At 36.5% G+C, this 17,121-nt stretch overlaps 1 protein-coding gene across 4 annotated transcripts in view; it reads left to right on the forward strand.

Annotated features, from left to right (window-relative positions):
• THEMIS (thymocyte selection associated) overlaps positions 1–17,121 on the forward strand; it is a 164,733-nt gene that overhangs the window by 58,865 nt on the left and 88,747 nt on the right. For 3 of the 4 annotated variants that reach the window (XM_064486711.1, XM_010988623.3, XM_064486710.1), the window contains one exon: positions 13,410–14,458. In XM_064486711.1, coding sequence (XP_064342781.1) covers positions 13,410–14,458 — 1,049 coding nt within the window. Of the gene's footprint in view, positions 1–13,409; positions 14,459–14,942; positions 15,355–17,121 lie in introns of those variants that run through there. The other variant, XM_064486709.1, reaches the window with a different exon arrangement.

Consider the following 17,121-nt stretch of genomic DNA (forward strand, 5'->3'; position numbering starts at 1 on the left):
ACTGGAAAGAGCATTGCTATTCTAAAGAAACTAATACCTTGACTTTTTAAGATTATGGCACGTAAGTGGGACAAGTATGGAGCAAAGAGTTCTGTATTTGCAGTTAACAGTCCTGGATTCTAACTCTGGTCAAAAACTTAATAGGTGGTGGTGGCTTTGAGTAAGCCATTTAAACTGTGTCTGTACAAAAGGTTTAATGATACTCCTTTTGCCTGCGTCTTGGAGTTGTTTTGAGAATGAAATACGGTTCTATTTACATACCTTACATAATACATATGTGGAAAAAAGCAGTATGTAAAAATGTTTGGTCTGAGGATACCCTTTGGATATCTCAAATTTTATTTATCTCTGCTTCCATTAATATTGTTGGTCACTTATATTATGAAAAAATTAATGTGACCTTTGGGTACATTTTAGAACTGTGTGTTGAATTTTGTTATAAATGAATATTTAACCAGAAATCAATTAATTCGTTTGAACTAAAGGTACAGGTAAGGAATACCACTCAAGTAGTGATTTTTTTTTTTAGTACTACAAAAAATTGAGGCCACAGCATTATTATTATTATTGATTTTTTAGTTTTTTTCTTTTGGGGGGGAGGGGGAGGGAGGTAATTAGGTTTATTTGAGGTTCTGGGGATTGAACCCAGGACCTAGTGCATGCTAAGCATGCGCTCTAGCACTTTGAGCTATACCCTCCCCCTGATTATTTTTTAACATGACAAAAAAATTGAAGTTACATCAAACTTCAGAACTCACATTAGTGTTCTGTTAGCTATCCCAGAATGAGCAAAGTTGATAATTGAGTTTTCCTCAATTTTCCTAAATAATGGATAGCATTTTCTCATTTTAAAATTTGTTAATTTTCTAAAACCATTGTCATCTCCTATCACACAGCTGCAAATAAAGGCCGACCCAGAATCAAAGCACATGAACCTGGTGGTTACAACATTTAATGAATTTAAGTTAGGGATCGAGAAAAGCTTCTCTAAGGATATGGCATTTAGAGTGAAACTGGAAGGGTAAATAGGAGAGGGCAAGTAGAGAAAGAGGGGACAACATTGGAGAAAGTGGTTGCAACTTGTGGGAAAGCAGATAAGCAAGAGATTGGAGTTCCAGTGCAGCTGGTGTGAAAAAAGAGAGGAGAAGGCAGGTTGAGACATTGAAACATGCAATGGGGTTGGTGGGTTGTGGGTAGAATCAGTCAGGGAGAGACTTGAAATATATGTTAAGGGTCAACATTTGTTCCAAAAAGCAAATTAATAAAGGTTTTTCAGCTGGAGGAACAGGGTCAGAAGAGTAGTGAGGCCATTGGTTCCGTGGCAGGGTATTGGAGAGTGAATACAATAGTAATATCAGATGGATAGCTGGTCTTATTGTGTATTTAAGAAGTAAAACCAGCAAGATCTGAAGGTCTGTTGGAAGGGGGAAAATGTCCAGCTAATTCTCAGGCTTCTGACTTGATCTACTGGTTGGATGGCGGTGCAGTTTAATAAATATTAACATTGACAGAAGAGCAGGGGCTATTAGAATTGTTTAGATGGCCTTAAATTTGGTTTCCTGCTAATTAAGTTCCCAGAAGAAAGCCTTTGGTTGAAATAAAATCCTTCTCAAAATGTTTTAGTCCAATTTCCATTCTTTAATAATATTAAAATTGAATTTTGATCTTAATTATTTTGGATTATTAGGGATTATTTTAAACATTAGTTCCTATTGTATAGTGACTTCAGTACAAATGCTGTATGAAACTGCTTTTCATGTGTAGTGCAGAGTGTTCCCTGGAAATAGAGGATAGGTATCCAACACAAAAAGCCCAATTATTAAAATTAAAATTATTGTTACAGGAGTTTTTTCTTCTAAATATAAAATGTACACTTAAAAGAATTGTGCTCTTGTTTTACATTATTCTTTCTTATACTGATGACTAAACTTGCCTTGAAGTCAAGGGCATGTTGCCTGCTAAGTTGCTTTTCAGTGGCCTTGAATGTCAGGCACAGTTCAAACTCCTCTTGGCTTGAGTCCTTCCTTTCTAAAGTGACAAGAAAAAGAATAGTTCTGAGTCAAGGATAGGCAATTTTAGAGAAACCTTAGAGGAAAAAGCAAGATGAAAAAGATTGAGAGCTATAGGAAGCTATGAAATATTGATTTGCTGAAAATAGAACATAGTAAATAAATAGAGAAAAGGAGAAATATAAGATATTCTACTCTGAGTGCTAGTTTTTAATGTTACTAATGTGAAAATGTATCCTTCATAAAAAAGAAAAGTAGCAGAAAATGCTTAAGTGAAATATTTGTTCCTAGAAACTCTTGGTCATATTTCCATTATAGGCCAAACTCCTCTTTTACTACACATTTAATGATTTTTTTAAACTATATCTCTTTGGAAAAGATGTATAAATAACCATCCAAGACCTCTAACTACTGCTTTGATATAAGTCATAGCAAAACCTGTTTGTGTCTTTCACAGAAAGAAAAAATTCGTCTTAGTGTAACAAATGCAATGTATAGTATTTGAAAATGAAAAATTGAGCCAGCTTTTTAAAGTTACTTCAAAAAAGCAGCAATCTTGATTGTTAAAACTCTTTACTAGTGTTATGTTTTGATGTATCAATTGATTACTTCCTTCTTAATGGATATTTATTTTAAGTGTTGGAAAGTTATATTTTACTTTAAAAGGAAAACTTGGTGCCTTTCATAACTTGCAGAAAAGTTTCTGCTCAAACATAGGACATATTAGTTCATTTATAAACAGAGAACTGAAATCATATAAGCAGAATATAAGCAGAATAGTGGTATCAGAAAGGCAGTGTATGAATTAGTTAAAAGTTTAAAAAGTCAGATAGTGGTAAAAAAAAGACATAAAGTTATCAACAAATTTTGTGCCCTTGACCATTCCCAAATTTCTCCTCACCGTCTGCTACTCCGAGGTAACTCATGTAAATATTTAGCTCCTGCCTTCTTATATTTCCATTCACATTTCCAAATAATACAGGGATATTGCTATTTTTCAAGTGATCAACTTTAGACAGTAATAACTGACTTCCACACGTGGTGATGAAGATTTGATGTCCTTATATTACTACTTCCTCTTCCCTTTCCCCATTCTCTCAGTGTATGATAAGTTATGATTCAGCATTAGTAGTTTTATTATTGTGACAATTCGTTGCTGAATCAAGTAGTAGATAATGGCTATAATTCTGTGTAATTCTTTATTTTTCTCTAATAATGACCTTATTATTTCATTGCTTAGTTTTCTTCAATCTTCTTCTAAGTCTTGAAGTATTTTCTATCATCTTTGTAAAAAAAATTAATAAATAAACTCTTTCATTGCAGTTTTCCAGAGCCCAAACTGTTAGGAGTTCTACATTTTCTATTATTTTTTAGCCTGAAGTATTCCTCATGGAACCCTCCAACCTCATGCTCCGATCTGAATTTGTGGCTCTCTAGACCTAATACATAGGTGCTTATCTTAGCTTGTTAATGATGTAATAAAAATCCCATAGACTGGGTGGCTTATAAGCAACAAATTTATTTCTTGGATGTCTAGAGGCTGGAAGGTTGAAATTAGGGTGCCAGCATTATCAAATTCTGGTTAGGAAACTCTTCTAGGTTTTACACTGTATCCTCACACAGTGGAGAGAAGAGATGGGAAGCAAGCTCTCTGGTGACTTTTATAAGAGCACTAATCTCATTGATAGGGCTCCATCCTCATGACCTCACCTAATTCTAATCACTTCCCAAAGATGCCACTTCCTAATACCCTCACATTAGGGAGCAGGGTTTCAACATGTGAATATTGAGAGAAACAATCATTAAGTCCATAACAGTGCTGTCCTGGGACTTCCATTTAAAACCATCCAAGGGGTTCCACTTTGACTTGCTTCTGTGTTTACTAGCAATTTCTGGAATCAAATAACTTATTCTTTCTTGGTTTTCTTCCAGTTTTGAGGAGCCCATCCTGACTTATTTCCTGAGAAAGGTGCAGAGGATATTTATTAGTTAAGTAGAAAACTAGCATCTTAAAAAATATTTTACACTCAGATAAAATTGAGTTTGGCTACTTCTAGAATTCCAGGTTGAAAATTACTTTTCAGAATTTTGAAAGATTTGCTCCCTTATCTTCTACCTTCCAATATTGCCTTTGAGAGATTATCCATAGTATTCTGAAGTTTCAAAGTAATGTGCTTTGTGGTAGGTCTGTTCATTCATCGTGAGGGAAATTTTCAGTTTGGAAATTCAGGTTCTTCATTTCTAGGGTAATGATTCTTTGACAATTTCCTCTCAACAGTTTTTTCTCTTCTCTCTTTCTATAACTTCTAATCTTGTGTTGAAGCATCCATACTGATCTAGGACTATTTTCTTCTCTATTTTATGTCTCTTTGTCTTTGGTTTACCTTCAGGGGAAGTTCCTTAACTGTATTTCCAACTGTTTTAATGAATTTTTAATTTCAGCTATCATATTTTTAATTTCCAAGAGTTATTTCTTATATCATTTAAAACTGTTACCATGTTCTTGTTTTAAGGATGCAATAGTATCTTATCTCTCTGAAAATAATGTACTATTCCTTAAAGTTTTCTACTGTTCTTTGCATTTTGTCTTCCTTTTTTGAGCCCTTTTTTTTTGAAGTGTTGGTCTGTCATTCTTCCTCAAATGCCTCATAATTATTTACCATTTGTTCATATTTACATGTGAGACATATTTTAAGATTTAATTTACAAGTGAAGCACTATTTATATACCAGTTCTTTGTTTCTGAATTTTAGGTTTCATTTTGTCAGCTTTTCTTTGGAAAATTCCCCCAGATTCAGGTCCTCTGAGTCTTTCTTCCAGGACTTGTTCCATTTCATCTGAAAAGAGTCTTCTTGATACCTTCTGGGGTTTTTGGAACTGTTGTAACTGTGTGGGGAAGTTGCTGAGGGTTTCACCATTCCCCTTCAGGTTCAGACTTACCTCCTTTGCTTTCAGTCCTGTGCTTCTCCCCTGCTCACCCATGCCTCGTTTCCAGATTCTGAGACCTTGTACTGTTTCCTGCAAAGAGAGAAGTGGAAACAGTCATCTTGCCTTCAAGACTTGAATAAGATTGTCTCAGTAGACTTCCAATCGTATACTGCTAATTCAGGTCCAGTTGCAAAGGATAGGTCCTCAAATGCTGAATTGAGACTAGTATTGCAGAATTAAATATTAGCTGCCCAAGGAAACATGCATTGTCCAACATTAACCAAGCCTAACTATTTTCTCTTTAAAGATCATTTCTAGTGGGGTCCCCCAAATTCACACTTAGCTAAAAGAGTTGTTGCAATGGGAAATGCAGAAAAGCACCACATTATGATTAACATTGGCCCTAGCTGTAAAGGGACTTTCCCTGAAAGAAGAGGTAGATGACAACTTTTAATGAAATGACTCAGAAGTGGAAAGAGGGGAGCAATGTTAGCTTTTTAGAGAAAATGGAATGGAATTTTTTCACAAGAGCTCCCTTTGGATAACCAGAAAACATACCTAAGCAAGAACAATTCAAGTTCTCCCAGAAAGAAAATTTGGGAAGCCTAAACTAAGGTCTTATGAGTATCTATTGTTTTTACTTCAGATTAGTTTGAAATTAACACCTCCAGGACTATCTCTTGTGCTCTGAGTTGCTGTCTTCTTATCTCTTTCTCACTTTTGAAGTCAAGATAGCTTTTTCGGGAAATTTTCTAGTTTACCTTGCTCTCTATAGCCATTTTTTTTTAAGTTGGGGGAAGGGAGGATTATATTTTTCAATTATAAGATGACAATTGTTTAAATAATTTGTAATACACATAGACACATACACACACAGGAATTATATATACCAGAATGTAAGCAATGGTAATCTAAAGCAGATCAATTTATAGAAGATTGTAATGTTTTATCTCCTCTCTTAAAAAATATTTTTATAAGAACATGTAACTTTTTGTTTTATAAGAAAAGCAAAGCAAAAAAAATACTGATTTCTGTATCTTTTTCTTGGACACTTAGATATAATAAAATATGTCATAAAAAATTGATTAAGGCTATTCCAGTTTAAAAACTTGAGGATATCACTTCCAAATTCTAGGTAACTTTAAACAAATATAAGTTGGTTTTTCTCAACTTTTGGTTATGGAGAACTTAAAACATGGAAGACTAAAGAGAATAGTACTAAAAACTAAAGAGGGTTTGTTTTAATGTACTAACAGACATAAGAGCAAAATATATAAAATGTGAAGCTGATGCAAAAGTAATTAGGCAGAGTGAGTTGTTGGTATACTGGGCATTTATGGGCTTTGTGGCAGTTAGTAGAGAGGTTAATGCTCTCATTTCAGCTGCGCTTACCATTGAGCTATCAAATTAATCTGCCAAAATTCTAATTTCATTTGGTCATTCTTAATCTCAAATATTTTGATTTCCTCCTGAAGTAGCTGCACATTCCTCTGCCTGGCATTCAAGGGGTCGATTCGTCTTTATAGTCTTTTCAGTGATTCTCCTGTCCAGACTCAATGCCCTAGATTAAAATCCCAAGGCTGACTACGTATTAATCCCTGAGTGTACCTTACTTTTTTTCTTTTTCTTTATTGTTGATCATAGTGCTTTGATCATCTGGGATATTCTCTCTCCTATCCTATCTTGACTTGTAATTTTCTACATCCTTAAAGACATTATTGTAACTGCATGTTTCATAATATCTATCTTTATCCCCATCCCCAAACTAGATGTGTTATTTCTTCCACTCTTTTTCTTCCTACTGTGGTCTTAACTAAGCCTTTCATGTGATACCATTTCTGTCTTCCTCAGTATATCAATTATACTTTAGAATATTTTTAGAATTTTTTTAGTTGTTGCCTTAGTGTGTGCAATATTCATTTATAATCTAAGTCCTCTTTCAAATACACTATACCACTTTGTGGCGAGTGCAGGTACCTCATAACAAAGTATTCCCAATTCCTCTCTCCTGTCCCTTACAACATGACTGTCATTCATTTCATTACCCATGAGCTATAATCATCCAATATGTTGTTACTGTTATTATTTTGAACACACTATTATATCAATTAAAAATAAGAAAAACAAAACATTTTATATTTCCTTTATTCCTTCTCTAATACCCTTCCTTTTTTAATGTAGATCTGAGTTTCTGATATATCATTTTCTTCTCTCTGAAGAACTTCTTTTATGTTCCTTGCAAGGCAGGTTTACTGGTGACAAATGCCCTAAATTTTTCTTTGTCTGAGAGTGTCTTTATTTCTCCTTCACATTTGTAGGGGAGGTAAAATTTTACCTTTCTCCTCTCACAATTTCTCAGCTGGGCCTGAGAATTAAACTAACATTACATAGATTAAGAAGAGAAAAGCATACACATTTATATAATTTTGACACAGGAGCTCTTTTAAGAAAATGAAGACCCCAATGAAGAATGAATGCTTTTATTTTAGGTTGAACAACTGAAGCAACTGTGGAAAAGTAACTAAACTATGTGGGGATGCTAAAGGAAGATGCAGATTCTAACAAGGTCTGTTTGTACAGAATTCCCTTGGCTTTGACTACCTGTAAAAAACGTGTCCTTTCTTCTGGTACAGGAAGGGCATCTTTCACATGATTTTTTTTTTTAATTGAACTATGGTCAGTTTACAATGTTGTGTCAATTTCTGGTGTACAGCATGATATTTCAGTCATACATATACATACATATGTTCATTTTCATATTCTTTTTCATTATAGGTTAGTACAAGATATTGAATATAGTTCCCTTTGCTTTACAGTAGAAACTTGTTATTTATCTATTTTATATATAGTAGTTGGTACCTGCAAACCTCAGACTCTCACATGAGCATTTTTATCTCCTGTTTTCAGGAAGAAAAGGAAAATTAGAATTGTCCTTCTTGCATCTGCTGTTTTTCAAGTAACTTTAGCTTGAAAGAATCTTTTAAACCAAAGTGAATATATTTTGGGATAGTATATTCTGCCACCCTTGTCTTTTAAAGAATAATTTTGCTATGTACAAAATTCTAGATTGGTGGGGGTTTTTTTTCCTTTCAATACTTAAAATATGCCTCTTACTGTCTTTTTACTTTTATCGTAAAAATGGTTTCTGAAAAGAAGTCCAATGTAATTCTTGTCCTTCTTCCTCTATAGGTAAGACTTTTTTTTCTTCTGGCTTCTTCAAGTTTTCTCTCTTCTTTGATTTTCTGCGGCTTAAATGTGATATGCCTTAGTGTTGGTTTTTTGGTATTTATCCAGATTCTTGTTCTCCAAGCTTCAAAATTTGAAAACTTCTCAGCCATTATTACTTTGGTATTGCTTCTATTCCTTTCTCTCTTTTGTTCCTTCTGGCATTCCCACGGTGGATATATTACATCTTTTGTGATTGTCGCACAGGTCTTTGATATTCTGTTCCATTTTTTTTCCACTCTTTTTCTTTTGCTTTTCAGTTTGGGAAGTTTCTATGGACATAATCTTCAAGCTCACTGATTCTTTCCTTAGCTATGTCCAGTCTAAACCCATGAAAGTCATCCTTCATTTCTGTTCCCACATGTCTTTAATTTCTAGCACAGAGAAGATAATATTTAAGCAGATTAAGTTACCCATCTTTTTTTGCATTTTCCTTCATTAGAGCCCTTAGTGTGTTAATCATATTTTAAATTTCCAGTGTTATAGTTCCAAAATCTCAGCCATATCTGAGTCTGGTTTTGATGCTTCCTTTGTCTTTTCAGACTGTGCTGTTTGCCTTTTAACACACCTTGCAGTTTTTTGTCGAAAGCTAGGCATGATGTATTAGGCCAAAGAAACAGGTAGATGTGCCTTTGTTATGAGGTTTTAGGTTTATCTGTCTGGGAGTTAGTTCACTGTTTGCTGTACCTGTAGGTGTCAGAAGCTAAAATTTTATGTAGTGTCCTTGTTTATTGTTTCCCCTATTGTCTTTCCCTAGAGACCTTTTAAAATAGGGGTTGTAAATGCCATTCTTTCTACTGTAATTTCCTGGTATTATTTAGAAATCTTCTTGATATGGGTGGTGATGTTTAGGGGAGGGGAAGCATTCTGTAATCCTGTAATTAGGTCTCAGTCTTTTACTGACCCTGCTTCTCAGCTTTATTGCCCACATCCCCTTGGTGAGACAGAACGGCTGTCATGGTCAGGAGCTATGTATTTCCCTTCCCTCATGAAGAAGGATAGAGGAGGCTTGAGTTGGGTATTCCCCTTTCCCATATGGAAGTCTAGAGGTAGCTGGAGTTGGGTAATTCCTTTCCCCCACATCAGTTAGACTCTGGCAAGACCCAAGTTGTTCAGGCTGTGGTAAAATGGTTTTCCTTGAGGGCAGGCCTTTTTTTAAGACAAACTTAGTGTGATATGGGTGTATTTCAGAATGGTTAGTTTTCCCCTCACCCTGCCCAAAGCATGAGGGGATTTTTCTCAGATCTTCACCCTGAGAAGCTAGTGGGGTTCCTGGAAGTGAGCTCAGGAAAGCGTAGGGGATCCGCCTAAGCCTGGCCCTCCATAAGTTTTATCTCTCAAGCTTGTCCATGCTTAGTCTCCAGCAGTTAGTCAGTTACTCTTAAAGTGTTCTTACCTGTTTTGGCTCCAGCAATGGTTTCTGCTTCCCCAAAGCTATAAATCTCTGTATTCCCCCATCTCTCCAGTTTTGAGGGTGATAGTTTGTCCTGTAACCTCAATTCTCTGATGGATCCAAGAAGGATAGTTGATTTTCACTACATGTGCTATTTCCCTGTACTGAATCTTCTCTTAAGGTATATGCATCATGATTATTTTCATACCCTAAAATGTCAAGATTATTATTTTGTAGAAATTAAACAACAGAAAAGTATTGTATTGAATAAGATAAACTACAACCTGAAATGGCATGTTTTAAATGAAATACACTCTACCTTCTATGATGTACAATAAGAGTTTTAGCAGTAGAAAATGAAATTTTACCTGGAACTCTACTTGTTTATGAGATCATAACCTTTGAAGCTCAATCAAGGACATTATTCTTTCAACTGTTTTTCACTCATTCAGTTTATTTAATTACTGAGTACCTACTGTGTGCTAGGCACCATGCTAGACACTGGGTTGTGTTGTTGAACCAAAGAAAGACTCCTATCCCTGTGTAGCTTGTGCTCCATATGGAACATATTCCATTTTGGGTAAACAAACAATAAACAATGGTCATAATAAATATAAGCAAATTGTATGGAATGATTGAAGGTAAAGGGCGACATGGAACATAGAGAAATAGAGAAGGGCAAAGGACAGAGATAATTGCAGTTTTAAATTGAGCACTGTCTTAGTCCATCTGGTGGCTAAAATAAAATCCCGTAGACTGGATGGCTTATAAACAACAGAAATTTATTTCTTATAGTTTTGGAGGCTGGGAAGTACAATAGTAAGATGCTGGCAGATTTGGTATCTGGTAAAGGTCTACTTCCCAGTTCACAGGCAGCCTGCTCCTCACTGGGTCCTCACATGGCAGAAGGACAAGGGAGTCCTCTGGGGTCTCTTTTATAAGAGCACTAATCTCATGACCTAATCACCACCCAAAGGTCCCACCTCCAAATACCATCACATTGGGGGTTAGATTTCAAAAAATGAATTTTGGGGGAACACAAACATTCAGTTTTTGGAAACAACGTTTTCAGTAAGTCTCATTGAGAAGTTAATATTTAAGTAGAGTTGAAGAAGAAGGAGAATTAGTAGGAGTGTTGATTGTAAACATATCTGGCTGAAGGATGTGGCAGGCAGAGGTAACAGACCATGCAAAGACCTCATTAACAACAAGGGACGCAGCAGTAAGTTAGAGTGAAGCAACCCAGCGGCACATGAGATCCAAATGGAACCTAGGACCTTGGTAAGGACTTTGACTTTTATTCTGAGTGAAAAGGACTGCCACCGTGGGGCTATGAACAGAAGAAAGACATTATCAGTTTCACGTTTAAAAAGACTATCTGGCAGGATACTGGTTAGGAAGCCATTGCAATAAACCAGGCAATAAATAACGTGGTTTAGATCAGAGTAGTTTTAATGTAATGGATGTTGGTTGTTAGGAAAGCAAGAGAGAAGATAAGAATGTCTCTGAGATTTCTGGATTTAACAAGGAGAATGGAGTCCCCAATAACTGAGATGGAAAAATAGATAGATTAGGTTTTGGTTGGAAAGAGTAGAATTTCAGTTTAAGCACGCTCATTTTGAGATATCTATTAGACATCCAAGTGGAGATCTTAACTAGATACTTGGCATACAGGAGACTTCTTTGGCTAGAGATACACTTCAGGGAATCATCAGCATACAGATGGTTCTTAAACATATAAGACTGTAAGATCATGTGGGTGTGAGTGTAGACAGAGAAAGGAACAGAATCAAGACACATTAAAAGGTGTGTAGTGGGTGGAGAGTGGGTGGTGTGTGTAGAGAGAAGAAACTAGCAAAAAAAAGTTGAATTATAAGTAAGATAAGGAAATAAGTGAGGAAAATGTAGTAAAGGGGAAAGAGTTGTACCTACTCTGTCAAATGCCTCTGATACATCAAGTAAGATGAGATATACTGGCATATCTTCAGTGGATTTGGTACAGAAGTATTTAAAATAGGTCAGAAACTAGACACATAAAAATTTAACAGTAGTTAGGTAGCCTGTCCCAGAGGCTTTTTCTGGCAATAAAGTCCTCCTGGGGTATTAAAACAATTCCTTTCCCACTGTACCCAGTGCCCAAATATAGATTGGGTTCTCGCTTGCATTACAGTCCCTTTGTTGTGATGAATCAATTTAGATTGATTCTATTCTATTCTACTAATGTCGAGCTATTCCCTCCATTTGAAAAATGAATCTATGAACCTGTCTAGTTCTAGCTCTACAGTTCTTAAACCTAGTTCATTTTGATCCAAACAAGTGAGATTTTAGAGTTTCTAAAATCATCTTGAGTTTCAGGGAAGCCTGTGGCAATGATTTCAAAAGTTAGGGTTTGCTAAACTTCATAAAATGAACTGATAAATAATTTTTAGCCCCTTTCTTTCCTCCAACCCTTTTTAAAATGGAGAATCTTTACAATTTTTATAGACCATCAGCTTTTGGACAACCATTGTTTTTTTCTTTTTTCTTTTTCTTTTTTATGTTCAAGAAAATAAAATAATGCTATTTGGTGCTATATTTTTAGGAACTCTGATACACCACATATACAAATAATATGACATGAATTATAGTCTCCAGATGCTGCATAAACAGTTAATAATAGAAAAAGTAATAATATAGATATTATTTTATGAGAAAAAATTTGGTCTTCTAAATTACATTATTAATTTTTAAAAGCATACGGAGAAAAAAGAGTATCGACAGAAGGGCGGCTAGATATACTGGGAAGCAATTGTGGATCATGAAAAGGCTATACAACCAACATTAGGTTTAGAAAACTGTCAAGAAAATATAAACTATTATAAAATCCTGTTAATATTAACATATAACTTTATTTTTTTTAATGCAAGACCATTTATAAGGTGGGACATTTATTATGTAGGTCAGTGTATAAAAAGCAGATGATTTCAGGATAGTATTTTAAGTGTCTCTGTAGTCTGCAAGAAAGACTTCTGAGACAGTGGCTCTTGGAAAGAATACAGAGATTCATTAGTCTCCAGTGACACATTCGCCAAAGAATACATCAGTAAGCACCCCACCAGCACACCAGGGCTCCTGAGTGGCTCCTTTAATTGTAACCCATCCTATGCCATTCCTTTTCTATCAAGGTGTTGATGTAGCACCAACAGAGAAATAGTTTTCACATTGGAAAAAGACTGCATTTTGGTATCTATCCACTTCCATATATTAATCCTTAGTACTTTATGTCCCCTGATATTGCAATACAGTTGTACCCCACAGGATAGAATTTTGTGTGTAGGATGTATATTGTGGGCCTTACACAGGAAGGGTCTTATTTGAAGTACCAAAACTTTCTTCTAAGATAATTTTACATACAGTGTCGGGACTTCAAAAGCATGACTTAAAACAATGTAATAAATTTTCTGGGAAAAAACACACACATATATATACCTTTAAACACATGCATATATATTCGTGTATGTTATGTGTGATAAAACTATGAAGGAAAACAAGGGAATGGTTAACATTGAAATCAGGACAATGCAACCCTTAGGTTGCAGTAAGAAGGATGTGATTTTGGTGAGGTTTGTAGAGGTACTGGTTTATGTCTTTCTCTGAAGCTAAGCAGAAGCAGATATATGGGTGTTGGTTTTATTTATGATCTATTTCATTTTTAAATTTAAAAAAGGAAAATCATACATAAGAAATGTTATATCATGAACATCTGAGTTTTTTTTTTAATGAAATTTATCTCTGGTACCTGGAGATATTCTAATATTACTTTAGAGCAATATTTTGATGCACAGAAATGTCATAGTCTTTTTTTCCTTTTCCAGACAGAAAAGATATAGTCCGTATCCTCCCCAGTTTAGATGTTGAAGTTAAAGACATTACGGACAGTTGTGATGCCAACTGGTTTCTTGAGCTGTTAACAACACAAGATCTTTTTGAAATGACCGGTAAGGAGTTCCCCATAGTGGCTGAAGTCATAGAAGTTCCTCAAGGAAACCAGCTACCTAGAAGCATTTTACAGCCTGGGAAAACCATTGTGATCCACAAAAAGTATCAGGCATCAAGGATCTTAACTTCAGAAATTAGAAGCAATTTTCCTAAAAGACACTTCTTGATCCCCACTAGCTACAAAGGCAAATTCAAGAGGCGACCTCGGGAGTTCCCAACAGCCTATGACCTCGAGATAGCAAAGAGTGAAAAGGAGCCCCTCCACGTGGTAGCCACCAAAGCTTTTCATCCCCCCCATGATGAGCTGTCATCTGTATCTGTCGGGGACCAGTTTCTAGTGCATCACTCACAAACAACTGAAGTCCTCTGTGAAGGAATCAGAAAAGTGGTGAAAGTTCTGACCTGTGAAAAAATCCTCACAAAATCCTATGAGGCAGCCCTGCTCCCTTTGTACATGGAAGGAGGTTTTGTAGAGGTGATTCATGATAAGAAACAGTACCAGATTTCTGAGCTCTGTGCACAGTTCCGCTTGCCCTTCAACGTGAAGGTATCTGTGAGAGATCTTTCCATTGAAGAAGACATTTTGGCTGCTATACCAGGACTACAGTTAGAGGAAGCTATCACAGACTCGTATCTCCTCATAAGTGACTTTGCCAACCCCAGGGAGTGCTGGGAAATTCCTGTTGGCCGCTTGAATATGACTGTTCAGTTAGTTAGTAATTTGTCTAGGGAGCCAGGATCATTTCTAGTCAGGACTCTGGTCGAAGAGATCACTGAAGAACAGTATTACATGATGCGGAGATATGAAAGCTCTTTCTTGCACCCCCCACCTCGACCTCCCAAACGTCCCTCAGTGGAGGAAACAAAGTTAACCCTGCTAAACTTAGCAGAGGAAAGGACAGTGGCTCTGCCCAAGTCTCCCAAGGTAAGGCTATGATTTTGCAATTTTTCCTCTCAAGTGTTTTTCTGGAGGCAGTTTATTTCAAGTCTCTTCTGAGTTTGGTTTTTGCTTACTTTTCTTCCTTTCATGCCATATTTGAAATGAGCCTTTCTGATGCACAGTAGATGATTGAACATCAACAGAGCATAAGCTGTTACAGCATTTTGTATTTTGACGCTTAACCAGTAACTGTGACAAGAAATTTGTATGAAATTAGAAATAGTAGGGATGACATTTGATTATGATGACCCAAAATGCTGTTTCAGTGGGTTTTGGTAATTAGGAATGATTTATAAGCTGCCTCAGAAGCAAAATCTCTTTTTATTTTGGAAGGACTGTTCATTTATTTCTAGGTGGAGTTGTTTTAATACTTCATCCAGGAAATGAGCGCACAATAAACTTCTTTCTTGTGGGGGGTTACCAGTAGCATGCATCTATAACACATGTCTTCATTTTGTTTCATGTGCAGACGGATATAAAAATAACTTGGCAGAGCTGGGTGTGTGAGAATACGCGCGTCTGCCCACGTGCTGCCTATTTGAGAATTGTCATCTTTAACGGTTCTATTGAAAAACAAAATCAATAAAATTGCAGACAGTATGAGATCATTAAACAATCAACAACTCCATAACCACTCTAAAGATTTGGGGAGGGGAGGGGCTACAGCTTCATATCTGCTTGGAATCTTTGCCTCTTGAAAATTGCCTGCTGAGTGCCTGGAGAGCACTTGCCCTACACCACGGAGCACGGGTCGTTTATCTGGCCGGCAGTGGTTCTATGGTGTGTGGAAAGAGTGCATTCTGGCCGGGCAGATGTTGTGCCAGCAGCTTGGGGAAACAAAGCAATTAGTAAAACAAAGAGAGATGCTGTGTTTACTCTCTGTACTCAAGAATGATAGCAGCCTCGGGCTTCAAGGATGTGAGTATGGAAATTCTACTTTTCAAAGATTGCATTCTGATTGTATGCTGGGAAAGTCCAGTAAAGATCTTCATTCTCAGGAAAACATAAAACCAGCAGAAATTTCCTTTCTAGAAAAACAATTTTGAAGGAATCGTTTTGAATTAAACAACTGTTTCCAAATAATGTTGATTAACAGGCTGCTATTAATGTGGAGAGTGTCTGGCTTCTCCTGTTTAATATATTTTTATTACTGAATTGAATGTTGTGGGAGATGGAATGCTGTTCTCATTTTCAGTGGGAGGCAGGATAATGTCTCAGCCCACTACCCCCACCCTTTCACCACCACCCAAGTTGTCTATGCTTAAACCTCCAGAACTATGAATATTTTATATGGGATGGCAAAAGAGACTTTCAACATGTGCTTGAAATTAAGGACCTTGAGATTATCCAGGTAGATACAAGTTAATCACAAGAGTCCTTAAAAGACCCTCCTTCCTCAGTTGAGGTCAGGGTCAAAGAGATGTGACTACAGGAGAATGTTAGAGAGATGCAGGGTTGCTGCCTTTAAAGATGGAGGAAGGGATCATTGAGCCAAGGAAAGCAAATGGTCTGTAGAACCTGGAAAAACAAGGAAACTGTCTTCCCTAGAACCTCCAGAAAGGAGCACAGCTCTGGCAACACTTTGATTTTAGCCAATGAGACTCATATTGGATTTCTGACTTATAGAGCTCCAAGATAATAAATTCATATTTATTATCATAAAATTGGGAGGAAAGAATAAATAAAACTTGAGATAGAAAAATCTGTATTTATGTTAGCACTTGTTTTGTTGGAAAAGTGGCTTTTTTTTTCTTTTTCCTTTCAATGAATTTATTAGCTCATGTACCTTTGGCAATCCCAAGGGTACAGCTAAGCTTCAGGGACAATTAGAAGCAGGATCTAGAACACGGCCATAGTGTCTGTTATAGTCAGAGAGGAAGAGATCAAAAATCCGATAGTACTAAGAAGGCGTTCATAGAAAAAAAATGCTTACAAATTTTTTAAATGCCCTTTGACAGAATTTCAGGTGAAAACAATCTAAGTGTTTTATTAGGAGAGGAGCTCACAAGACAAAGTTATGTCTAGGTTACTGCTTGGAAAAACCTCCAGTCCTCCCCCTGTTTCTCCTTTACTCTTACACTACTACCACACTCACAACACCTCTGACACCAGATGTGTGTAAATGTTCCCTCAGCAAGCAATTCTTTGATAGCACTTGGGTGTCCACAACTAAACCCAATTCTGACACTATCTACCTGGAGATAGCGTCAGCTCCCACGGGTTAAGGGCCCCCCACCTATGATGCTGATTTCATAGTAGGTCCCTGGGTTACCTACAATTTCTGTCTGACTTGGCTGCAAATCAGAGGTTCCCATGACCCCATTCTTGGGTTCAATTAATTTGCTAGAGTGGCTCACGGAAACACTTACATTTACCAGTTATTAAAGGATATGATAAAGAACACAGATGAACAGTCAGATGAAGAGATACCATACATAGGGTGAGGTCTGGGAGGATCCTGAGAGCTCAGGAATTTCGGTCCCATAGAGTTGAGGTGCAACATCCTCCTGGGTACATGGATGTGTTCACCAACCTCCAAATTCTCTGAACTCTGTACTTTTGGGATTTTTATGGAGGCCTCCTCACTTACGCATGATCAACTATTAACTCCTTTTTCAGTCCCTCTCCCCTCTCCAGAGGATAGGGGT

This window comes from Camelus dromedarius, chromosome 6 (genome assembly GCF_036321535.1).
Source record: "Camelus dromedarius isolate mCamDro1 chromosome 6, mCamDro1.pat, whole genome shotgun sequence".
In the NCBI taxonomy this organism is placed as follows: Eukaryota; Metazoa; Chordata; class Mammalia; order Artiodactyla; family Camelidae; genus Camelus; species Camelus dromedarius.